The 14,974-nt window shown below is 35.5% G+C and overlaps 2 protein-coding genes and 1 pseudogene across 3 annotated transcripts; all 3 read left to right on the top strand.

Annotated features, from left to right (window-relative positions):
• The first annotated feature begins 2,234 nt into the window (after window positions 1-2,234).
• On the top strand, window positions 2,235-3,748 carry LOC104769118 (non-specific lipid transfer protein GPI-anchored 29-like). The gene is made up of 3 exons (XM_010493253.3): window positions 2,235-2,740; window positions 2,888-2,929; window positions 3,439-3,748. Exons 1-3 carry the CDS (start codon window positions 2,407-2,409, stop codon window positions 3,591-3,593), a joined length of 531 nt encoding a protein of 176 aa, XP_010491555.2. The 5' UTR covers window positions 2,235-2,406; the 3' UTR covers window positions 3,594-3,748.
• A 1,381-nt stretch (window positions 3,749-5,129) lies between these two features.
• On the top strand, window positions 5,130-7,657 carry LOC104772176 (laccase-14). The gene is made up of 6 exons (XM_010496819.2): window positions 5,130-5,361; window positions 5,444-5,595; window positions 5,684-5,928; window positions 6,042-6,173; window positions 6,263-7,204; window positions 7,359-7,657. The coding sequence occupies exons 1-6, from the start codon at window positions 5,221-5,223 to the stop codon at window positions 7,487-7,489; spliced, it is 1,743 nt and encodes a 580-aa protein (XP_010495121.2). The 5' UTR covers window positions 5,130-5,220; the 3' UTR covers window positions 7,490-7,657.
• A 292-nt stretch (window positions 7,658-7,949) lies between these two features.
• On the top strand, window positions 7,950-14,958 carry LOC104769115 (phosphatidylinositol 4-kinase beta 2-like; annotated as a pseudogene). The gene is made up of 16 exons (XR_015593334.1): window positions 7,950-9,955; window positions 10,284-10,475; window positions 10,583-10,631; window positions 10,847-10,979; window positions 11,135-11,573; window positions 11,849-11,929; window positions 12,016-12,135; window positions 12,677-12,746; window positions 12,933-13,030; window positions 13,121-13,225; window positions 13,610-13,663; window positions 13,835-13,978; window positions 14,068-14,121; window positions 14,208-14,282; window positions 14,418-14,501; window positions 14,599-14,958. The product of XR_015593334.1 is annotated as a phosphatidylinositol 4-kinase beta 2-like (transcript).
• Window positions 14,959-14,974: the final 16 nt, after the last annotated feature.

Raw genomic sequence — 14,974 nt, 5'->3', positions numbered from 1 at the left:
TTCCGAACAGACACAAATGAATGCTGATTTTTTTAAATATCAATAAAGAAGACAACTAAACAGAAAGACAATGAGAGAAAGTGATCTTGTCCTTATGCATGATAAAAACTAAACCATAACTGTATTTTGGACCGTAGCTGTATATAACATTTAGAATTCTTAACTGTTAATCGTAAATACATGGTTAAATTTATATTAGTTGTAACCGTTAATTTACCGTAATTATATCAAAATCGTTGATCACCGGATAGTTAAACTATACATTTTTTACCGTAACTATTTTTAAGATATAATAAATATACTAATAATTATTTATTTAATATGAATACTATGATATATAGATATACGATTACACTGAAAGAGCATATCAATTGAAAATAAATAATATCAATCATATCATATCATCGAATAATATCAACTGTATCATATGTCAAATAACCAAAACCGTATATAACCATAACCGATAGTTAATAAACCGTATCCGTACCCGTGTTCATTCCTAATTGTCCATAGCTATCCCATTATATATCATAGAATTTCCAGATGACCTAAATATAATTGTTAGACGATCAAACCGGTCTAATATGTCTGATTGCAACATTTCATTTTTTTTTACACGAAAAAACCATATTTTCGTAATTCATATGAGTAATTAGTATGTCCGCATATGTTCTGCTTGAATTCTTGTTCCCGAAATTCTCGTCCCGTATTTTGTCACAAATGAATATACTCACAAAAATTTCTCATAACCTGATTATTATGGAACTAATTTGAACGATTTCCTAAAATATAATCAATCTATTGTTTAATCTTCTTCTTAATATGTAAATTGTGTCAGTTTGACAACATAAATATTTGATATGATTTTTGTTAACCCTTAATTGTATTCTCTAATTAATAGTATAAATTTCTTTCAATTATTGAATGAAATACTTCTTAGTTATACTAATGACAATTTAATGTAAATCCCCTATATATTGAGTGATCTTCGATTCTTTCCCTATTAGAGCTTTATAGAATTATTAGAAAGGTAACATTATTTATATTTTTGAAGATATGATATTAAATATATATTTTTGTTACATCTCATAATACAATTATATTATTATATTACAATACATAGTGAAATTAATTTAATTTCACAAATATGTAGGGGATAATGTTTATCAGTTTTTGAATAATATTACCAATTTAGAATTTAGAGGAGCAAATTAGGCATAAGATCTTCTAAAAGAGATATTATAAGTTTTATAATCAAAATAATACCCGACTTTTTTTATAATTGTTTATATAGATAAATTGAATATCAGTGGCAGTTGACAAATATATAAATCTGTTGTTTAATCTTCTTCTTAATAAATTGGGTCAGTCTGACAACACAGATATTTGATATAATTTTTTTTAACCCTTAAATGTATTTTCCAATTAATAGTATAAATTTCCTTCAATTATTGAATGAAATATTCCTTAGTTATACTAATGACAATTTAATGTAAATCTCATATATATTGAATGATCTTTGATTCTTTCACCATTAGAGTTTTATAAAACTATTAGAAAGGTAACATTGTATATATTTTTGAAGATATGATTTTAAATATATATATATATATATTTTTACATCTCATAATATAGTTATATTATTATATTACAATACATAGTGAAATTAATTTAATTTCAAAAATATGCAGGGGATAATATTTATCAATTTTTGAATAATATTACAAATTTAGAACTTATAGGAGCAAAATATTGTTTATATAAATAAATTGAATATCAGTGGTAGTTGACCAAAAAAAAAGTATATATATATATATATAGCAGTGACAGTTTTATGTAATTTTATGGAATACTAAGGGTAAATAATAAATTGGGTACCGAGCTTTTTGGCAAAGACACATCAACTTATTCTTCAGAATGTTTCTCTTTTAATATATAGGAGATGAGTCATTGAATAATAATTGAATGCAAAATGACAAAAAAAAATTTTGACAACAAAATATTAAAATGGAATAAAATTCACCAAAATTAAATAACATGGAATCAAAAAACATAAAAGTTTGAATACAACAAATCTTTTTTTTTGTGCAAAAAATACAACAAATCTATGTGTTAATTTTTTACCGTTTTTTTTTGTCTGTATTCTTTCTCACAAATCAAATGATTTTGGTAACAAAAGATTAATTCAATAATAAAAAGCTCAATTAAAAGGATAAAAATCAATTAAATATGGGAAAGATCTTACATTGAAGATAAGAAAACCACACACGGAATGAAGGAAACGCGTGAAGTGTACGTACGACGCCATGACCTATATTTATACAGAGCCATTACACTCATTCTACCACCATTTCTCAATTTCTTCTCTCTCGATTCTTCTTCGAGACCAAAACAGAGAATCAAACAATGGCTTTCTTCTCCGCCACGATCTCTCTTCTCCTCCTCGTTCTCTCTGTTTCCTTGACTTCTGTTCACGGAAACTTAGTGCCCGCCGTGCAGTGCTCCGCCCTGATGATGAACATGGCGGGATGTTTATCTTTTGTGACGATCGGGAGTACGGTGGATCAACCCTCAAGTTCGTGTTGCAACGGTCTCAAGACGATTCTCGATACGAACGCGGCATGTTTATGTGATGGGTTGAAGACCGGTGGCTCCATGGGAATCAAACTGAACGTTACCAAAGCCTATACTCTTCCCGCTGCTTGTAAACTTAATGTTCCCTCGGTCTCATCTTGTCAATGTGAGATTTCTCCTTCATCTCTCTGTTTCTCTTCTTGTAGATCCCTGATTTTTACGGATTCTGATCGATCGTTAAGATAAATCAGATTTTGGTTAGTTATATAATATCTGATTTATAGAGGGTTTTTTTTTTTGTTTTGTTTGGCAGTGCCTATTCCTCCTACCCCTCCTCCTACTCATAGTGCGAAAGGTATCTGTCTTTCTCTTTACTGATTTCATTTTTAATCATTTTTTCATTTGTTAAATATTTTGCCATAACAAAGATCTGTGAAATTTTTTTTATTCTTTTTAATGCTATGAATCTTTGGATTTTTTGCTCTTGAATACTGTTTTAGTTGGCGTTATAACTTATAACAATATAATCTATATATGGGAAGTGTAAAGGTCAATAGCGATTATAATATAAATCTGATGATGTTTTGGATTTGGATTTCATGTATGCGTGTCTCATGTAACTATGCCATGACAACAAGATGTAATAGTACTTACGCTTGTATAGATGTGATCTCTAATGTAATGTGCCATGATCATGTGAAATAGCTACGTGAGTAGAGTAGGGCTTTGTCAAAATCTCTTTTTCGTTAAGTTTGATCTGATAGACCTAATACTAGTTGTGTAGTTAATTTTTCTAAGGCTTTTAAGGTGTGTCAAGATTGGTTTCGTGTTTTTGACTCTTGTCTTGTTATGTATTCGTGACAGCTCCAGTTCCTGCTGCTGCACCACGATCAGGATCAGGTCCATCCTCTGCTCCAGCTCCAAGCCCTTCTCAAGGGAACCATGGCTCGTTGGTCCCAATCTATGGGTTGACATTTGTAATCAGTGGCGCATTGGTCATATTGTTCTCTCTTATCTAAAATCCGATATCCCTATACATGAATTAGACCTTAGCGTATTATTTAGTTGTGTTGTTTCCATAACTACATTAAGACTTATCATGTTACCATGAAGACTTGGGTTTGTAATGTGTGTTTTGTTTGGTAATTTTATTATTTGAGTTGACTGGTGGTTATTTCTATTTTTTTTTTTATTGAATCACTAAAGCCAGTAAACCATCTAACAAAGCTCTAAATCGAATTACGGAAAAGAAAAAAATGGAAAGTCGACTAATTCTCCACGCATATGATTAAGAATAAGTCCATTGGGCATTAAACTATTAATTAAACGAAAATGTCAAAAACGTGGCTATTAAAAAAAAAAAAAATCGAAACCTCTCATCTAATGTAAAATCTTTCCATGCAGATATAAGGCAAAAGAATGAAAGATACACAGAAAACAAAACTCCTTAAATATCAAATTTTTGCAGTTGTTGAGCCTCGAACAAGTATTCTATAATTTCAAATAGTGGGGATTAGGGGATACCATAGAGAGGAAGAAAAAATAATCCAAAAATATAATCTGGTTTAGCTTGATCAAAACCGGCCATTCAATATCGTAGCTTTGTCCTTTGTAGTTCAACTTTAGTGGCGGGTCATCTAACATTCAAAGATATGATTTTATTTATGTGCTCCCTGTAAAGAGCATATTTGGGTTCACCCCTAGGACATTCACCCCCTTCTAAAATAAAATCTGTATAGATTATTATAAAATTAAAAACTTAAACCATTTTTTATAAATCCAAACCGATATATCATTTCATTCTAGTTATAAAATTTAAACCCTAATCATCTTATTTATAAACCCAAACCGACATATAATTTTATTCTAATTATAAAATCTAAACCCTAACCATCTCATTTGTAAACCCAAACTGACATATAATTTTGTTTTAATTGTAAAATCTAAACCCTAACCATCTCATTTTTAAACCCAAACCGCAAATAATTTCGTTTTAATTATAAAATCTAAACCCTAACCATCTCATTTGTAAATCCAAACCGACATATAATTTCGTTCTAATTGTAAAATCTAAACCCTAACCACTTCATTTGTAAACTCAAGCGGACATATATTTTTGTTTTAATTGATAAAATCTAAATCCTAATTCTCATTTATAAACCTGAACCGATATATAACCTCGTTTAATTGTAAAATCTAAACTAAACTAATGTTTATTTTTTTTAAATAAAAGTATACATAATTTGTTTCCTTAATTTGTTTTGTTTTTTTAATTCAATTTTGATTTATTTTTAAATAAAATATTAGATAGAACATTCTGATTGGTTGAAATGAAAGGGGGTGAATACTTAGGTTCACCGTGAACCTAAGTATTTTTCCCCTATAAAATGATTCAATGCCTATTATGGCATGCATGTGGTATAAATTTTCTTAGTCAATGTGATAAACAAACCTTGCATATCTCATTCCTTATATAGGCTTTTATTTTTAAGAATACAATATACACCAATTATTAAGAATGTATTATTTTAATAATAAAAACTTTTGAACAATACAACATTTGAAAGAGGAAAAAAATGAAAACGGTGTAAAATACAACATATAGTCAAAAACTAAGATTTATTATACATCCTGTGTTGAGATTTCATGTTCATAAGAACAACCATGGAGTTCAAGCTCAACATTTCAAACACAATCGTTAAGACACTAGAGACTATAGTCTTCTTTCTCTTTGTTCTTCATACATTCCAGATCGCAGAAGCCAAGAATCACCATCACACTTTCACGGTAGTGTAAACAAATATTAAGAGAGATAGAGAAATGGATATATAAAACTGATTGTGTATGTCGTCGATTTTTATATCCACAGATAAAGTCAAAAGCGTACACTCGACTTTGTGATACCAAAAACATATTGACGGTGAACGGAGAATATCCCGGACCGGCGTTGAAAGCCTACCGTGGTGATAAGCTCGTCGTCAATGTCGTCAACAACGCAAATTACAATATCACCCTCCATTGGTGAACACTCTTGTTGATCATAAAGTTGAATTAGTATTGACTAGCTAATGTTTTATACGATGTAGAGACTAAGTGATTAATATTTCAGGCACGGAGCAAGACAAATCGGGAATCCATGGTCGGACGGACCCGAATATGTGACTCAATGTCCAATCCGACCGGGACAGAGCTATGTATATAGAATTGATCTGACGGTTGAAGAAGGAACAATCTGGTGGCACGCACATAGCCAGTGGGCACGTGCCACCGTCCATGGAGCGTTTATTGTCTATCCCAAACGTGGCTCACCTTATCCTTTTCCTAAGCCTCACCATGAAATCCCTCTCATTTTAGGTACACTCACACTACTTTGTTGATGTGATTAGGTGGCTGCATGATTGCGTTACGAAAAAAAGCTTATCTCGGATTAATATTGTTACGGTGTAACGTTACGTGACAATTGACAGGTGAATGGTGGAATAAGAAAAACATAATGGATATACCAGGAAACGCTAACAAAACCGGAGGTGAACCGGCCATCTCTGACGCATATACCATAAACGGACAACCCGGTTCTCTATACCCCTGCTCTAAACCGGGTAAGTCTCTTCCAAGTCTCAACACTACAAAGCTCTCAAAACTTTTATCAATCAAAATTTTCATAGTTGTCTTCATTATTCCGAAACAGATACATTCACAATAACGGTGGTGCCTGGCCGACGATACCTTCTCCGGATTATCAACGCCGTGATGGACGAAGAACTCTTCTTTGCAATCGCAAACCACACCTTAACCGTTGTCGGCAAAGACGGTCTCTACTTAAAACATTTCAATTCTAATTACCTAATGATCACTCCGGGACAATCCATCGACGTCCTCCTCCACGCTAACCAGCGGTCTAGTAATTACTTTGTAGCGGCTCGATCTTACTCCTCCGCCTTTGGTGCCGGTTTTGACAAAACCACCACCACAGCCATCTTACAATACGAAGGTGTTTCTTTAAACCGAAGAAAACAACCGGTTTTACCCTACCTGCCTCCTTATAATCGTACCGAGGCATCTACCCGGTTCACTAACCAATTCAGAAGTCTTGGATCCAGTAACCATCCGGTTAAAGTTCCGGTTAAAATCGACACTCATCTTCTCTACGCGATCTCCGTGAACTTGATGAACTGCTCCGACGATAAACCTTGTAACGGCCCCTTCGGAAAGAGATTCTCGTCGAGCGTTAACAACATCAGCTTCGTGAATCCGTCGACGGACATTCTCAGAGCTTATTACCGCCGCATCGGAGGCGTTTTCCAGGAGGATTTCCCGAGAAATCCGCCGACGGAATTCAATTACACGGGGGAGAATCTTCCGTTTCCGACGAGGTTCGGGACAAAAGTGGTTGTTCTTGATTACAACTCGAGCGTTGAGCTGGTGTTACAGGGGACGAACGTGTTGGCTTCAGATAATCACCCGATTCATCTCCATGGGTATAGCTTCTACGTCGTGGGTTCGGGTTTTGGGAATTTTGATCGCAAGAAAGATCCGTTGAAGTATAACCTAGTTGATCCACCGGAGGAGACTACCGTCGGTGTTCCTCCTAACGGCTGGACCGCCGTCAGATTCGTAGCTAATAATCCAGGTCAGTTCACACTACTCTACACTTTGTTACGTTTCTCTCAAACGTACGTTTTCATGCAAAATTGATTTTCATATCAGATTTATAAAAGTTTTTATTTTTGTATTATTATTTAGTTGACGATGTTTTGGTTTGGTTTGTTTATACTAATGTATAGGGGTGTGGTTGTTGCATTGCCATATAGAGAGACATGCCACATGGGGAATGAACGCAGTGTTCATAGTGAAAGATGGACCGACTAAATCATCTCGAATGGTCGAGCCTCCTCGTGATCTGCCTTCTTGTTAGTTAGTTTAATTACTGTAATAAACAATAGTCTGATTGGTGCATTAGTTTTTGCGATTCAATAATCATAAAATTTTGTACCTTATCAATCATATGTTCAATAATACTTGAAGGTTTCTGTCAATCCATTATATCGTCATAAAAAAAAAAAAAGATTTTCAATGACTAAAATTTACACAACTCTTCGAAGCTTTTACCAATTAAAGTTTTATGAAATTTTCTGCATATGGACTTTTGAATTGTAGTCCCATAATTGATTTAAAATCAATAAAGTATTTTCTTTAATTTTTTTTTTTGAAAGATACATGTTGACCAAATTTGATTGGTGGTATTTAAATTCAAAATTTAAATCGCCATCTATGTGAAAACTCAATAAATATGGAGGGAAAACCAAACGAAATTGCCCCTGAAAGATTTGATCGCGTGGTTTTACAGCGCACGTTAGATCCCATCATTCGATTTCGACATACTAATTTTTTTTTTTTTTAAATACTGTCAACAAATAGTAATTACTTCTTCTCTCTCTCTCTCTCTCTCCTCTCTTGTTGTATGCCATTATAAGCCTCAGACAAAGGGCTGAGACGGCGGAGACGACGACGGCGATTAATTGAACTCCGCTACTTTCAACTCTACATTTTGAATTTTCTTAAGCTTACAACTCATAATGGGATTGCTTTCGACAAGAAGCTAATTACTGGGTTCTCTCTTACTCTTCTCCCTGAGATTGTCTCGTTTGGTTTGTGCTTCTACATTTAGGTTTTTCTAGTTAGGAGAACCTGTGATTTGTAGCATTGTCAATCGATTGGAGATTCGAATTTTGAATTTTAGTATATGAGATTCAGGTTAGTTTAGCGTTTAAGGTTTAGCATAGAGTGATCTGAACCTGTGAGCATAAAAAAAAAAAATGCAGATGGCGCAGTTTCTTTCACTGGTTCGAGGTGTATCAGCTGAGTCTCCCCGTGAGATTTCCTCCCCTAGTAACCTCTTTAGTGGTGACTCTGGTTCAAACGGGTGGCTTATCCGATTTTTTGACTCTTCCTTCTTTTGTGAGTGGATTGCTGTCAGTTATTTGTACAAGCACCAGCATTCTGGTGTCAGGGATTACTTATGCAATAGGATGTATACGCTTCCTTTATCTGGTATTGAGAGCTATCTCTTCCAGATTTGTTACCTAATGGTGCACAAACCAAGTCCTTCTCTTGATAAGTTTGTCATAGATATCTGTGCAAAGTCACTTAAAATAGCTCTGAAAGTGCATTGGTTTTTGTTGGCTGAGCTTGAGGATTCTGATGATAATGAAGGTATTGGTAGGATTCATGAGAAGTGCCAAACTGCTGCCACTCTGATGGGTGAGTGGTCAACTCTTATGCGGCCACAGAATGAGCCTTTTACTCCTGGGAGCAAGAATCCGGTCTTTAATAAATTTTTGTCTTCGAAACAGAAGCTCTTCTCATTGACTTTGTCTCCTCCCACACAGAAGTCTTTGTTATTCTCACCTTCCTCAGGGAGCAACTTGCAGGATGGTGGTAGTCAGTTGTCTGAGGATGACAATAAGATTTTTAAGAGACTGATCCCAAGTCCTAAAGTTAGAGATGCTTTGTTGTTTCGGAAGTCAGCTGACAAAGATGACGAGGAAAGTGAAAAGGAAGGATTTTTCAAGAGAATCTTGAGGGACAGCAAAGGTGAGGACGATGGACAAGTGTCAAACTCAGAAGGGTTCTTTAAGCGACTTTTAAAGGAAAATAGATCAGAAGAGGAGGAGATACCAAACAACTCCGAGGGGTTCTTCAAGAGGATTTTGAGTAGTAAAGGTGATGATGAGGAATTGAGATCGAGTGCGGATGGATTCTTTAAGAGATTGTTACGGGATAATAAAGGAGATGAAGATGAATCGGGTGCAAACTCGGAAAGTTTCTTCAAGAAGGTATTGAGGGAGAGTAAAAATGAAGACGAGGAGCCAAATGCAAACTCAGAAGGGTTCTTCAAGAAACTATTCCGTGAGAGCAAGAATGAGGATGATAAAGTTTCTCACTCAGTGGATGGTGAGGGAAAAGATGGGTTTCTTAAAAGACTTTTCAAAGAAAAGTTTGATGAGAAAAGAATTGGCAATGACAGGAATCATCAGATAATGAAATTGTGCATGCTGACGAAAAATCTGGTGAAGATAATGAAAGCGAGGGATTTTTCAAAAGATTCTTTAAGGAGAAGTTTGAAGACAAGCAAGACACTGGCAAAGCCGATGATGCGAATGAAAACGAGGATGATGAATCTTCAGAATTCTCATTGTTCAAAAAATTGTTCCATAGACATCCAGAAGACACAAAAACTACTTCAGCAAATGAAAATAGCAGCAATGTCGGTATTGTTGAAAGCAGTCCTGGGACAGAAAACTTTTTCCGCAAACTGTTCAGAGATCGTGACCGGTCTGTTGAAGATTCTGAACTTTTCGGTTCAAAGAAATATAACGAGGTTTGTCCTCATATGACTTGATCTTGTGTTTTCTTTCAACCCACATCTCCCGATTCATTCAGAAATTCAAGACTTCTTTATAGGATATAAGATGAGATATCAGCTTTACATATTAGACTATCGAAAAAAGTTGTGCTTGTGTTGCTGGTAGTTCACCCTCATAGGATGATAGTATATAATGGCAAATAAGTCAAGAGCGCTGATGCTCCCAGATCATGTCAATCTTATCTCATTTTAATGAATTTAGCTGGCGGAAAAAGGTAGTATGCCTGCCATTCAATATATGTGTTGGATTTGCAGGCTGACATTAATTTTCTGATCTTTGCAGAAGTGTCCAGATTCACCTAAACAGCGGAATGATACTCCATCTCAAAAGCCCCCACTGCCAATTAATACCGCAGCACAGTTCAGGAAAGGGGCTTACCACAAGTCTTTGGAGTTTGTACATGCATTATGTGAAACGTCGTATGATTTAGTAGATATCTTTCCCACTGAAGATCGGAAGACTGCTCTTCGTGAGGTGATCCTTTTATCCCTACCTTTCTATATTTTGATGATGAAATTGCAGATATTATCATTCTCCTTTATTTTTAACTAAGACTTTATGTTTTGTTTTTTTGGTTTTAGTCCCTTGCAGAGATCAATTCCCATGTAGCCGAGGCTGAAACTACTGGAGGTATTTCATTAAATTATAACTTAGGTTTTCTTGTACGGTTGTGTTTCTCACATAGGAGCGCCAAGTGCTCCAATCCATTTGGCATTTAGACCTCACCTCTTGCATTGAAGTCATTTTCAAGCTGTTATTTTTTACTCTGTTTATGTTCATTCTATTGCAGTAAATGGTTCAATATCAGATATTGATAATATTTTCAAATTTCAATTACATTTCAGGAATTTGTTTTCCAATGGGGAGAGGAGTTTATCGTGTCATTAATATTCCTGAAGACGAGTCTGTTCTTTTGAATTCTAGGGAAAAGGTGCCTTATATGATATGCGTGGAAGTTTTGAAAGCGGAAACACCCAGGTAAATATAAAAGTCAGAAGTTTGATTAATCCACTGCTTTTGCTTTTCTTCTAATATTTTCAGAAGTCACTTTCTTATGTTCTAATCATATTTTAAAGGGTTTCCATGATAACCCTCTCTCATTGTTCTTATTATCTTCTCTGAAACTTTTGTAGTGGTGCTAAAGATACATCTAAGTCCCTTAAGCTTTCTAAAGGAGGCATTCCAGTGGCAAATGGGGATGCATTCTTGCAAAAGCCACCTCCATGGGCTTATCCACTATCGACTGCTCAGGAGGTTTACCGTAACAGTGCAGACCGAATGTCACTATCAACTGTTCAAGCAATTGACGAAGCAATGACTCATAAGTCTGAGGTAAAATTTGTGAGTGCAAGTCTCTCGGTGGAGAAGCATAGAACTCCATTTAACAAATCAGTAAGTAGTGGTGTGACTGGTGTCCTGAGGACTGGTCTGGACAGTGATCTTGAGTGGGTTAGGGTGGTGCTGACGGCTGATCCAGGTCTTAGAATGGAAAGCATTGCTGATCCAGGAGCCCCACGTCGTCGAAAGGAACATCGTCGTGTTCCAAGTATTGTTGCCTACGAGGAAGTAAGGGTGAGTGTTTCTTGATAAGAAACTTGTAAAAGGAAACTACCTGTTTTTGATCTAGTGAAATTTGGCTACTTTTCCATTTCTCTTCTGGCTTACTGAAAACATCATACTCATCAAGGAATGTTTCTGCTTCACCTATTATGTGTTTCCTAATATACCATACAGATTATTCACCTAAACATGCATCTAAGTTTGGATATGAAATATCAGCTGTAAAAGTGTGTGTTATCTGCTCGATGTCATTTTTCTTAACGAACTCCCTGTGATCACTTGTTCAGGCTGCTGCAGCGAAGGGGGAGGCACCTCCTGGTCTTCCTCTCAAAGGGGCTGGTCAGGATTCATCAGATGCACGGTCTATGGTGATTGCTTGTTGATTTGAGAATTAGGTTATTCCTTTAATTGTTTTGTCTTCTAGGTGTTGAACCTTTCTTTTGTGGCTCACCAGGCCAATGGTGAAATGCTGAAAGCAGGTGATGCCTTATCTGGTGAATTTTGGGAAGGGAAGCGACTAAGAATTGGTAAAGATTCATTATTTGGAAACCTACCGGGTTGGGACTTGCGTTCTGTAAGTACTGGATAAAGCGATTCTACTTATCTTCCGCTGGGTTTTCCTTATAGAGTATATTTTCTACTTGAATTTCTTGTGTAGCAACAAAATAAATAATGTATTTGCTTTACTCCATGCTCTATCATTTTGAATAGAAGTCGAAGGTCTCTGGTTTTTTTATTCTTCAGAAATACGGTTACATGTATTAGTAGTAGGCTTTACTCAAAGTTTTATCAAGAAGAGAAACTACTTGTAAAGTTTTCGTACGTAGATTAGTTGGTCCGTTGTATAGCTTTTTTTTTTCTCGTTGAAACTGAATACTGTTGCTTTGAGTCTTTGATAATTCAGTGAGGGGTTCTGCTTTTGATAAGTTTCTGCTTTTAGTTTCTTTCCAGCTGCATGTAAAGTTGGTTATACTTGTTGACATTGAAAGTTGTTGTCTAGGAATTCGGATTGCTTATGAATAACCATGTTAAAAAACTTGGATGAAACTGCGTCATTCAATGTTGGTCCAAATTTTTCCTGCTTCTTGATGTTAACTAGCTCTAGATCTTTGCAGATCATTGTGAAGAGTGGTGATGACTGTCGGCAGGAACATCTTGCGGTGCAACTCATATCTCATTTTTTTGGTGGGTGATATTTTTATTTATTTACCATGTGCCTGGTAATTTCATTGTTTTTAGGGTTTGGCTTCCCAAGCTGTGCTTTTATATCGTCGTCTTCTATTTTCTATCCTGCCATCTTATATAAGCATCTATACACAAATTTCTGCCTTATATAGTGAGTAAATAGTAACGGCCTTGTTCATGTTCTAGATATATTCCAGGAAGCAGGTCTTCCCCTCTGGTTACGTCCTTATGAAGTCTTGGTTACATCTTCATACACTGCCCTTATAGAAACAATTCCAGATACGGTAAATATGCTACTTTATTTGGTATCCTGCAACTAGTCTTGTTTTGATCTTAAAAAGCTCATGTCATTGTATCACCTTTCTCTCCTGCAGGCTTCTATTCATTCTATTAAAAGTAGATACCCTAACATCACAAGCCTGCGTGATTTTTTTGATGCCAAGTTTAAAGAGAATTCTCCAAGTTTTAAGCTTGCTCAGGTAATGTACTCTTCAGGTACATTTTTATAATTCAAATCGGCCATCGAGTCAGTCACTTAAACATGCTGATGTTCGAATGAGAAGTGTGGAATATACATAAGATGTATTCTCTCCACAAGAGTGTGCAATAGAGGACCCAATTTCATTATTTCATACCGAAGCCGTTTCTGAGCAAGAGAAATATAGAGCTTGAAATGTCTTATACTTTTTTTTTTGTTCCCTTTTATGCAGAAGGGTTTTCATAAAATTAACATGTATGGTTGAACATTTGATAATAGGCTGCATTAAAGTCTTCTCCATGCATCAATTAAAAGTGTGTCTGCAATAGCAATTTATGTTAGATGTCACTCCGTGTATAATATTTCAAATAATCTTCTTTTGCAGAGGAATTTTGTTGAGAGCATGGCTGGATATTCGTTAGTCTGTTACCTTCTGCAGGTAGATTTTCTTTTAACAACTGCGTCTCTCAGGATGATGTATTCATAAGATAAGTGCTTTGAACAAGAACGAAAGAATCTATGAGTTTGGCACTCATGGTGATGTTCATAAGTTCCATAATGGCTTGCTCTTAGTTTTATGGCTAGTGATGTCGATTGTTTTCTCGTTCAGATAAAAGACCGCCATAATGGAAACCTTCTGATGGATGAAGAAGGTCACATTATACACATTGATTTCGGTTTTATGCTTTCAAATTCTCCTGGTGGCGTTAACTTCGAGAGTGCCCCATTTAAGCTCACCAGGGAACTTCTTGAGGTAAGACGCACGTTTTTATTAATCTTCACTTTTAAGCAATGAAAATTCTTTTAGTTTAATTATATACTCGGAAACACTTCCACATCTAGGTCATGGATTCTGATGCGGAGGGAGTTCCGAGCGAGTTCTTTGACTATTTCAAGGTATCCCTCCAAGTCACTTAAAGGCTCTAATTTTCTCCTACTGTCTGTAGCTATTAAGTAGTACCTCCACTGGTCAACTGTTTCAGGTGCTATGCATCCAAGGATTCCTGACATGTAGAAAGCATGCAGAACGGATTATTCTTCTCGTCGAAATGTTACAGGTAATATAATCCGAGTCAATATTTGCTTATCGATTTTCTGACGAGAAGCATCGAAAAAGTGGGAGAGCTATTATAAGTTAATAAAGGAACGAAATCATTTCTCGGCTGAATATATGCGGTTTCTTGCTTAATCAGGATTCGGGTTTTCCTTGCTTCAAAGGTGGTCCACGCACCATTCAGAATCTAAGAAAAAGGTTCCATCTAAGTTTAACCGAAGAGGTAAATTACATGTCTCCTTTTTAATTCTTACCAATTCCAGCATCGTTGATAAGATTGATGTCTCCAATCACAACTGTTTCCTTTTTGTCATAACCAGCAATGCGTCTCTCTGGTGCTCTCTCTAATCAGCAGCAGCTTAGATGCTTGGCGAACACGACAATACGATTACTACCAAAGGGTGTTGAACGGAATATTGTGATTCTTAATTTTGTAAAAAAGTTTTGAGATATCATCATCAGTGAATCAACCTGACCACAGACTAAAAACATGTATACATACTACCATGGTTGTGTTGTTCTCCATGTTCATTGCATGTGAAGAACCTTTTTCACAACTGTATAGTATCAGAGACCTTCGAGCTCTAGAGAACTCTTAAGGAAATCAATTACAAGAATAGAGTGAGAGGCATTGTGTGACCAAAAACACTTTTGTACATAATATAAGATAGTTTGTTCTAGAGTTTGATTTTTATA

This window comes from Camelina sativa, chromosome 20 (genome assembly GCF_030686135.1).
Source record: "Camelina sativa cultivar CO46 ecotype springtype chromosome 20, ASM3068613v1".
NCBI classification, from domain to species: Eukaryota; Viridiplantae; Streptophyta; class Magnoliopsida; order Brassicales; family Brassicaceae; genus Camelina; species Camelina sativa.
This window is presented reverse-complemented; position numbering and strand designations above follow the sequence as displayed.

Bases quoted from the DNA above. Each gene is read 5' to 3' on its own strand.
- LOC104769118 (XM_010493253.3), top strand. From the start codon at position 2,407: ATGGCTTTCTTCTCCGCCACGATCTCTCTTCTCCTCCTCGTTCTCTCT. The intron at 2,741-2,887 runs GTGAGATTTCTC...TTTGTTTGGCAG, and splicing joins CTCGGTCTCATCTTGTCAAT to TGCCTATTCCTCCTACCCCT. The intron at 2,930-3,438 runs GTATCTGTCTTT...TATTCGTGACAG, and splicing joins TCCTACTCATAGTGCGAAAG to CTCCAGTTCCTGCTGCTGCA.
- LOC104772176 (XM_010496819.2), top strand. From the start codon at position 5,221: ATGTTCATAAGAACAACCATGGAGTTCAAGCTCAACATTTCAAACACA. The intron at 5,929-6,041 runs GTACACTCACAC...GACAATTGACAG, and splicing joins TGAAATCCCTCTCATTTTAG to GTGAATGGTGGAATAAGAAA. The intron at 6,174-6,262 runs GTAAGTCTCTTC...ATTCCGAAACAG, and splicing joins ATACCCCTGCTCTAAACCGG to ATACATTCACAATAACGGTG.